At 42.2% G+C, this 10,188-nt stretch overlaps 1 protein-coding gene across 1 annotated transcript; it reads left to right on the top strand.

Annotated features, from left to right (window-relative positions):
- Nucleotides 1-4,137: 4,137 nt before the first annotated feature.
- Nucleotides 4,138-9,845, top strand: LOC145719104 (phosphatidylcholine:ceramide cholinephosphotransferase 2-like). Its single transcript, XM_081810622.1, has 2 exons — nucleotides 4,138-4,943; nucleotides 8,723-9,845. The coding sequence occupies exons 1-2, from the start codon at nucleotides 4,489-4,491 to the stop codon at nucleotides 9,225-9,227; spliced, it is 960 nt and encodes a 319-aa protein (XP_081666748.1). The 5' UTR covers nucleotides 4,138-4,488; the 3' UTR covers nucleotides 9,228-9,845.
- The last annotated feature ends 343 nt before the right edge of the window (nucleotides 9,846-10,188 follow it).

The following is a 10,188-nucleotide window of genomic DNA, read 5'->3' as shown; positions in this document are numbered from 1 at the left end:
CTTTATAAACATTAAAATCCATATTTAAACTTAGATAAATTTCCTTAATTTTTAAACTATATTTACATATTTAATATGTCTTCTGAACCACTCCAGTGCACGACGAGGCTGGCATTCAGCAAGCAGAGCATTTCTGAGCCCTCCAACGGGAGCTCGTGTCTACACTCAGTCTCCGTCCAGGATGCCGTCAGTGAGCTTGGGGTCAGGACTGCCCAGGAGATGCGTGTGTCATGAGTTTCACACTTGTACCTTTTCTGATAGCCTTGACTATCTGTCATGTGGCCCCTTTCCCATTTTTTAAAAACCATAACCTCTGACGTGAATTATTGAGATTCCTCATCTATTCAGATCTAAGTTTGTATTTAATTGGATAACGCATCCTTCTTATGTAGGATTTATATACTTGTCTCATACTTTTAGAGTTACTATATCAAAACACAGTATTTTATAATGTTACGATAACCATGATTCATTTAACTAACTTCCTGTTGTTGGATATTAGATCATTTTCACTTTTCTCTTATAAATGACTGTTGAAAACATACTTGTAGAAATATTTTGTGTACATTCGTATTTCCTTTGGATGAACTCAGAATAACTGGGTGCTATTACCCCATTATTACTTAATGTAATATAGCCTAATACCTACCAGTGTGAACCTTGGAATCATTTTGTCAAATTACAGGTAAAATCCTATTGAGAGTATTAAGGGGAAATGACTAATGTGTGTATGAACATGGTAATATCAAACCCTTTAGGAAATAGAGGTGATGGAAATAAAACAGCAGCTAATAGTGTGTTTTCTTGTATTTTGACAAAAAAGATTCTAAAGTTCATTTAGGGATAGAAAGAAAGAGGAGTAACAGTGGAAGACTTTTTCCACTAGATATTGGCACGCATATGACGTGCGACTGGTATTGAAGAATGTGGCTCTATTTAGGTACTTCTGTTCCCTTTATTGAATACTTTCTCCCCCCAAAACCAAGTGGATATTGATCTGTATCAAATTCCTTTTTGACCTCACTCAAGATGATCATCTTTTCTATTTACATATGTTTGTGTTTTATTACAGCCCTTTGCTAATTGGAAACCTTCCTTGCATTTCTGGAATACATCATCCTTTGCCCCCCCCAAAAAAACCTAACAATATCAGTGTATTAACAGTTTCAGAGTTTTTGCACTTGCCTTCAAAGGAAGATTAGACTATAGAGGTCTTTAACTTTTAAAATATTCCCTAGGTTAGCTTCTGATATTTTGCAATGTAAGAGGACTTGGAAAGCTTTTCATCTGCCTTGTGCTCTGGCATTAGTACCCTAAACTAATGAACTAATGGGATTGCCATCCAACGAGAGAAACTATTGTGGCTGTTGTCACTTTCCCAGATATTTACTGGTAGGAAAGGATCACCACAGGAATGAATATGTTGTAATCGTCATCTTGATGACAAGCGTTGTATCCCAAGATTGGTGGACACAGGATAGTGTGCTTTGTATATTCAGTCTTCTTAATGAAATCCCAAGGAAAATATCAATCTTGCTACTAATGACGATAAATGGGCACTCATAAAGTGCTCTTACTCCCAGGAGCACAAAGCTCTTCATGATTAATTATTTCAGTCATCCTCACAGTTGTCCCATGAGGTGGGTTAGCTGAGTGCTTCCTCTTAGGGAAAAAGAAACAAACAAACAACAACCAAACAGGTAACTAATTGGATTTTCTTCTGTTCTACATTCTATGTTCTAGAACTGGATAGCTACCTTATAAAAACTGTCAGTATGTCCCCCAGTGGACCTGGGCTTCAAAAATCTCAAGCTTCTTTCACATACAGACACCAGGCTAGGAGCAGATGTGGAGTAGTAAAGTTGGAGGGAATTTTGATGCGTTTGGTAAGATGCTATGTGTGGATTAGCCTAGACTTGGGGAAGAGAGGCAATGGCCGAGTTAGTGTTTTGGCATCTCTGTTAGAAGTGGTAATCCATGGTGTCAAAGGTTTGTTTTTGCAAATATCTTACTGACGCACCTCTTCTCTATACTTACTCTTGCCACAACATTGTGCGAGGGTCCTACAAAGAGTATCTGTCAATCCTGGTTTCCCGAGAGGGGCACTGGTCCTTTCTCATCCTGCTGTAGTGTATTCGTGTCTGTGGCTTTTCACAGGGACCAGAGAAAGGTGCAATGTTTGCTTCTCAGTGATACCTCTTAGCCCGTCTCCATCCTCCAGTGACCCTCCATTTCTCTCCAGGCCAACTTTCCTTGTGCTTTCTCTTCCCCAGAAAAGGACAGTACCTCTCTGTAGACACATCTTGTCAGGGGAACAGGGATACAACTAAAAGGACACTTGTTTTGTTTTCTTTCACTAAAAGATTTATTTGAGAGAGAGAGGGGAAAAAATGAGCAGGAGGGGCAGAGGGAGGGAGGGAGAATCGTAAGCAGATTCCACACTGAGTGCAGAACCTGACTCGGGGCTCGATCTCAGCATCCTGAGAGCACAACCTGAAGCGAAATCAAGAGTCAGATGCTTAACCGACTGCACCTCCCCCCCCAGGTGCCCCTAAAACTACATTTTTATCTAGTGATCATTCCCCAGTAGATTTTTGTCACTTGAGTTCTGTCTCTTCAGTTAGACTGCAAGCTCTTTGGATGAATGCTCAGGTCAGCCGTGTTTTTTAAGTTCCCTTTAATTGCCTCCCCATTGCTCCCTCAGCGCTGGGGTGTTCAGGTGCACAAGAAACACTTGTGGTCGCTCTATTTGCCATACATACTCTCAACAAATATTGCCTGTACTTACTGACTATGCCATTTTAACTTTTCCCCCTTTTCTTTCGTTAAATAAAGGCTTCCTTTCCCCCTTTTTCTTTCATTAAATAAAAGCTTGCTTTGAATTCCCCCCCCCTATTTTTTCTTGAAGTTCCCCTGAAAGGGAGGCCTTTAAAATGTGAAGAATTATGCTTTAAGTTGTGCAGTGTACTCAGGGCGGGGACTAATTATGAGGTTTGAAAACTCCTTCAGGTGGCTGGGTTCTGCATCACGACTAAAATACTGCTTTCCTAAATTGAGAACAGCTGGGGCCGTGTTGCTAACCAGTATAAAAGAGTTGGTGCTTGGTGCTCTGTGTTGCGAAGAAGTCTTGGCTCTCCGGAGCTTTGTGGAGCTTAAGCCAAAGGCACCCTTTCCTCATCCGTGTCGTGGTGGTGAGTGCCGGGAGCTGGTCCTCTGGGTGTCAGTTTCTACTGCCTGGTAGATCTTGCAGTGCTTGTCTCAAAATGTTGTTCCGTACTGGGGCGCCTGGGTGGCTCAGATGGTTAAGCGTCTGCCTTCGGCTCAGGTCATGATCCCAGGGTCCTGGGATCGAGCCCCACATCGGCCTCCTGGCTCAGCGGGGAGCCTGCTTCTCCCTCTCCCTCTGCCTCTCTCCCTGCTCATGCTCTCTCTCTCTCTCTGTATCTCTGTGTCTCAAATGAATAAATAAAATTAAAAAAAAAAAAATGTTCCGTACTAATTTACCATGCCAATTGTAGGATTTTACCTTTCGAGTAACAAGTAGAATGCATTCCCTCAACGCGACGTAGCTAAGGCTTTGTGTGTCTTTTCACCATATTATTTTGAAGGCTGTCAGCTTTCCTGGTGTAGGGTGTGCATCTCTACATATCGAAGGATAAACTGAGGCAGTGCCGATTTTAAGTATCTTGAATGTGTGGTTCTTGAATCTGTCCTGGAAAGTGGTCACTTAAAAAGACTCCAGTTTTTTAAGGAGGAAATAAAAAATGGACTCATCAACAAATGGAGAGAGTAACAGTTACTCAGTGCATGTGAGCAACTCATCCCAGTTTTGTGTTCTTGCAGGTTCATAGAAAAGCTGCAGCCCTAGGAAAGAGTGATGTGTGCTCTGGAGAGGTTCTAAGTTATTATGACTTCATGGTTAGCAACAAATAATAGTGTCTGATGAAGGGTTTGCAAAGTTGGGTCCTGACTTTTATTTAAAGAAATTTTAAAGGAATTGATTATTAAAATGGTCCTATTTATACTAACATCGGCTCAAAAAGAGACAAGAATCCCAAGATAAAACAACTCCATATTTTGCAAATAAACTCCATCCCAACAGCATTAACCATGTTCTGACGATATATTTCTAAAGCAAACGGCTTTGGTATTTGCTTCCTTATTTTGATAATGTTTTTGTTTTGGATGGTTGACAATTGGACAAGCACAGCGTCTGAACATAGTTTTTGTTTCCTTTTTGCAGGTGGGATAGTAACACCTCTGGGAGAAAGAAAATTGGCTCCCTCTCTTGAAAGTGGCGAGTGTACCGCAGGCGCCTACATGGGGGGAACAGTAATCAGATGGCTACCGTCTACGTGTTGTGCTAGAAAACAAAATCAGTCCTAGGCATCCATGTTGATCTTGGAAATAGAAGGATTTAAAAAAGTTAAGTTTGCACAAAAAACACGAACTTTGCCATCTCCCTTTTGATCTGAAGACTGGGGGACAATGGATATTATAGAGACAGCAAAACTTGAAGAACATATGGAAAATCAAACCAATGATCCCGCAAATACTTACACGAGACCTGCCGAGCCTGTCGAAGAAGAAAACAAAAATGGCAGCAGTAAACCTAAGAGCTTATCCAATGGGTTGCGAAAGGGCACCAAAAAGTACCCGGACTATATCCAGATTGCTATGCCCACTGAATCCAGGAACAAATTTCCCCTGGAGTGGTGGAAAACAGGCATTGCCTTCGTGTACGCCCTTTTCAACCTCGTCCTAACCACCGTCATGATCACAGTTGTACACGAAAGGGTGCCTCCCAAGGAGCTCAGCCCCCCACTACCAGACAAGTTTTTTGATTACATTGATCGGGTAAAATGGGCATTTTCTGTATCAGAAATAAATGGGATTATATTGGTTGGATTATGGATCACCCAGTGGCTGTTTCTGAGATACAAGTAAGTAGGTCTGCTCATGGCGGAGGGGGGGGGGGGGTGGGCTTGCCCTAAGTTTGTGTTTATGGGGGTTGATGTGTAATTGAAACGGTCTTCCTCGGTTTTGTCTGATGAATTTAGTCCGATCCAGGCATTTGATGACAGGAAGCAACAGAAGGATCGACCGTGTTGAATAAACATTTATTGAGCAACTGTGTATGAGAGGTAACCGTGAGGACTCTACAGATGTACTGTGGTTGGTGATTCAGAGTTGATGAATTTAAGGTGCAGTTCCCGATTTCAAGCAACTTGATGCTATGGTATCTGCATGATAAATCAAGAGGTTTAGAACGGAATAACATTCACCTCATCATGCTTTTGTTGTTTTAGGCTTTTAACAGGTGGGGAATGGCGTCGCCGGGGAACTTTCTTCTGTTGCTCATAGCGTGATGACTGTATTGGTCTAGAGTCCATAGCATTCTTTGAGGTTTGCTTCTATTCAGGAGTTTGCAAATTTTACATTTCTTTTTCTGTTGCCTGTTGGCAATGGAGTCACAGGAGTTTAAGAAACGGCATTTAGGCGTGGGTCCATGCAGTTTGGGTTTTGGGTTTCTCAGGTAACCGTGCTGTCCGGTTTCCCCGTGGCACCACAGGGGAGCCCTTAGTTCATTCAGTCTCCCTGTTCTGGAATGGGGGCAGTCAGGAAGTAGTAAAGCCACGTACTTTTGCCTTAAAAACACTTAAAAATAGGACATAGCTCTGAAGTGGTTATTTTTGCTTCCCTGTGAAATCTGACTGCTAGTCCATAAAAACAGGGCCCCGGCAATTCCCTTTTCATCTCATGTCTCCTTCAGATGTTTTGTTCTCTACTAAGATTCTAGCAATTAAATCACTAAAATAGAAGTTGGATCAAAACCTTGCCCATAAACGGAGGCTTTTGAAAATGTAATGTGTACTAACTTAGTCGATACTGTTCAAAAATTCACAAATGGGATTTCTGCATTAATGCCACAAGATCATGTTTAGAGGAGAGAATTTACGCTATACTGTTCTTTCATTTGCTTGTTGCTTTGAGAGGAGAATCCAATCTCTCTTTGCTCAAGAGTTGTCCCAAATTCCAAGTTTGCAGTTTTGAAAGCTTGTTCCACAAACTGAAGTCATTCCTAAACATTTTCCTTGGTATGTGTAAGGGCAGCTAGCAACGGTCTTGTACTAGAACTGTTTGCTGCCCAAGCTGTTAAGTTATGGTATGCTTTATGCCGAAAGCAAACAATAGGTTTGTTGAACTTTAGCATTGCTCTTTTGGGTGTCTGCAAGTGACACTGAAAATAAAAGAGCCTGCTTAGGCCAAAGGTGTTTGCTTTCTCCCTTAATTTAGACCAACGTTTTATTCATATATACGTGAAAAGAGACCTTTTCCAGGGTCTGGTAAGTAGCTGGCATCTACCGTGCTGCTTAAATTTATTTGCATCTTTATCTAGAGCGTTGTTATGAACTGCCACTCCATGAGCACCTTAGGCTTTACCATGTCAGAACTCCTGGGGATGCCGGGTGGCTCAGTCAGTTAAGCGGCCAGCTCTTGATTTCAGCTCAGGTCATGATTCCAGGGTCATGAGATCGAGCCCAAGTCGGGCTCTGCACCGGGCATGGAGCCTGCCTGAGATTCTCTCCCTCTGCCCCTCCCCCCCCCAACAAACAAACAAACTTGTGGGCACATAGCTGGCCACACATTTTAATGATAATCTACTGTTTTGATCACAACTCATCATCAGAAACTTGTTGGGGAAATCATACTTTTTTTTTTTACTTTTGAGGTAGAATTGTATCATTTTAATAACTAGTAGAATAATTTTTACAACCTGTTTTGAACATCCTAGCTGAATGAGAAATCCTGCTTGCTCTCTCTTGTAAAAGCACCTTCAAAGCTGTGGGAAAAAAATCATTAGCAGTATTTTTCTAAATAAGGTTGCAGAGTGCACATTTTACCTTCTAAGTTAATTTTCAGTTCTGAGTACAGCTGAACTCAGAATGCTGGAATGAATATAATTGACTCATAATAATTCCTGCTTATTACTTCACCTTGTCGAACAGCATGGAGCACCCAGTTCAACACACTTTTTGGGTCTGAGGTTGAAGCAAAGGGTGAATTGTTTTTCACTTAACCAAATGGAGAGACTCAGCACTGATTATCACCCTTTCCTTTTCAATACTAGAAAAGGCAGAGTTAATATAGCAGACCTTTGAAAGAAATGGCCTTGCACTAAATTACTTTCATCTAATTGTCTATTTTTTTTTTTTTTTAAGATTTTATTGAGAGAGAGCAAGTGCACGCAAGAGCAGGGGGGAGCAGCAGGGGGAGAGGGAGAAGCAGACTCCCCACTGAGTAGGGAGATCAACATGGGGCTCGACCCCAGGACCCTGGGATCATGACCTGAGCTGAAGGCAGACACTTAACTGAGCCACCCAGGCGCCCCTCATTTAATAGTCTAGGTAGTTTTCTACTCTATATTTTGACCCCAGAAGCTCTGGAATATTCTTAAAATAGTTACTGGAAACGGGCAACTAAAATTATATTCGTACATAATTCTGTAAATTAGAAGTCCCAGCAGTTACCTGAATTAGACTTTGATCCACGTCAGACCACAGTCTTGGAGAAAACTAAAAATATGCCACATGCCTGAAACTGCCTAGTTTTCCAGAAGTCTTTGATCAGTATTAGTTTTGAAAGTTTGAGAGCTCTGAAAATGAGAGACCTGTAGGAATATAGTTTATGTGTGAGGGAGGTTACAACTAGTAATTCCAGGGGCTTTATGGGCCCCACCCCCTCTGACTCCCCAGAACCCAGAGTTTATAGACCCAGCCCTAATTACACAGCAGAAAACAAGTTGTCATTTTTGCTGGACATCAGGACGCTCAGAACCCTCGAAGCCCATTCAGATAACCCATGAGGCAGCGGCGCAAACAGGCAGAGCCTTTCCCATTGGAGGACAGTGTGCACAAAGTCAAACCTCTGGGAACCACTGCACTGGAGTGAGGACTCGGGGGTACAGGACAGGTCTCCACCAAGAAATATGAAGTATAAAAGTACTTGTGGGATTTTTTTTTTGCCTTTTATTTTTTGATCAAGGTTGAATAAAATAAGGGTAAACTAATCAGTTTAGAGCTTCACCCTTAAATGTCCATAAAGGCACAAGGGTACTTTGGACATTTTCAAAATCTAGTTCTCTGAAAATCTGTATAGTCATAGATAGAATAGTTCCTGCCCAAGTTGTGAAAACACTGTTGGATGGTCTCCAAATAAGCCTTGCTTATATAACTCCGGTTAAATCAGTTGCCCCATTTCCCTCTGTGCCCAATTATGTAATATCACCTTAGCTCATTAGTTAATTCCTCTGTGACCGTGGCTCGTTTATACCTTTGATATGTTCTCAAGGGAAGGTTTTATTAATGTAGTGTGTTGACTAGAAACATAGAGCAGTTCATTGAATTCTCTGGCAAAGAGCGCCCTTTTTTTTTTTTAGGAGAGGTTGTTGTCTAGAGCCCTTAGTCTGCTGTAACTTCTCCACTCCCCACAGACATTCCTTTTGGGTCCTAACCCTCCTAGATTTATTACAAAAGGTGAACCTTCATTTCTGGAATGTAGGGGTGGGCCGTTCACACGTAAGCCTGTGTGTGAGCCGTGAAACTGGTCTGTTAATGCCACTCTGTATTAATCATTCTTTATTCTGTTAAACATTGGTCTGTATTGCATTGGGAGCAGAAACGAGTCAACCAGTTTCTCCCTACCCCCGTTTTTCCTCTAGGTCAATAGTAGGACGCAGATTCTTTTTCATCATTGGAACTTTATACCTGTATCGCTGTATTACGATGTACGTCACCACTCTCCCTGTGCCTGGCATGCATTTCCAGTGCGCCCCGAAGGTAAGCGCCTCTGAGTTCGCAGGTAGAGGAGATGAAAAAAGCACTTTGGGAACACCTGCTCGCTGTACGGCAGGTTCTTCAGACACTCTCAGAGCTGTTAACTGCAGTCTGCTGTATTTTTTGTTTCTCTGGATTTGGAGAGAAGACGTTCCAATAGGTTTTCATAAAACGTGTATCTTTGCGCATCAGAAATTGATTTTCTGCTACCCAAAAGTTACAGCGGGGTGTTCAACTCTTCTTTTTTGCCTTCTCTTTTACTCGTCCATGCATTCATTCATCCTACAAGTGTTAAAGCTGCTGTTATGTACCAGGCCGGGCACTTTGGCAACAGCAATGACCAAAGCAAAGTTGTTGTTCTTCAAGAATTTGCGTTCTATTGAGGGCTGACAGCCGAAAACTAAATGCATCACTTGTAACATGATAAGTCAGGTCACTATCAGATGAAGAACAGAAAAGCTGAGTAAGGGTAATGGGGACACTGAGGGTAGGTACGACTTCAGAGAGAGAGCAGAGAGGCTTCTGTGGTAGGAAAGCATTGGGGCAAGATAGAGCATGAGGACGTGAGCCGTGTGGATGGGCCACGGAAGTAGCTTAGTCACCGTGGGTTCAAGGGATGGCAGGAGGCCCATGTGGCTGAGTAGAGATGGCAAAGGTCATGGGTGCCCTGGGCCCTTCGTGGCCCTCACTGGAGTGAGGAGAAGTCATTTGGTTCAGGATGCGTTCTGAAGGTAAGGCCAACAGGATGTGCTCGTAAGAGAAAGAAGCCAAGGATGACCCCAGAGTTTCTAGCAAATGGAAAGCCAGACTGGCCTTTTGTTGGGTTACATTGTGGGCATGAACTCGGAAACGGTCTTAAGCAGGATTTACAGTCTCTCCAGGTAGAGTCATTTCTTGAGAGAGCTGTTAATCATCTTAGACCCCAGTATGCCCTGGTTTATATTAAAAAAAAAAAAAAAAAAAAAAGGAGACTTACAAATCATGTGCTTTCTGGACGAGGGAATGAAGTCTAACATCATGTTTTACTGAACACTAAGCAGATGTCCAAGGTGGAAGGAAAAATAGAGTTGTTCTGAGGAAGTCAACAGTCTCCCTCACCAAATATAGGTGTGGTTTGGAGAAGCCTTAATTTTCCAAAGCCATCAAAGCAGAAAGTATCTGTAATTAAAACAGTGTGCATATTGAATTTAAACATTGGCCAATTTTTAGTGAAACTAATTTAAGGCATGGGAGAAGTTCAGAAAAGTAATAAACGCTTCTAAGGGGGTTATTGCTATGTGTTAAATGAAGAAGTGGGCACAGAAAAGCAGGCAAGCCCATCCCAGTAATGGATGAGGTTTGCAGAGATGAA

The sequence above is a fragment of the Leptonychotes weddellii genome, unplaced genomic scaffold (genome assembly GCF_054177405.1).
Source record: "Leptonychotes weddellii isolate Sample4059 unplaced genomic scaffold, ASM5417740v2 HiC_scaffold_3045, whole genome shotgun sequence".
NCBI lineage: Eukaryota > Metazoa > Chordata > Mammalia > Carnivora > Phocidae > Leptonychotes > Leptonychotes weddellii.
This window is presented reverse-complemented; position numbering and strand designations above follow the sequence as displayed.

Bases quoted from the DNA above. Each gene is read 5' to 3' on its own strand.
- LOC145719104 (XM_081810622.1), top strand. From the start codon at position 4,489: ATGGATATTATAGAGACAGCAAAACTTGAAGAACATATGGAAAATCAA. The intron at 4,944-8,722 runs GTAAGTAGGTCT...TTTTTCCTCTAG, and splicing joins TGGCTGTTTCTGAGATACAA to GTCAATAGTAGGACGCAGAT.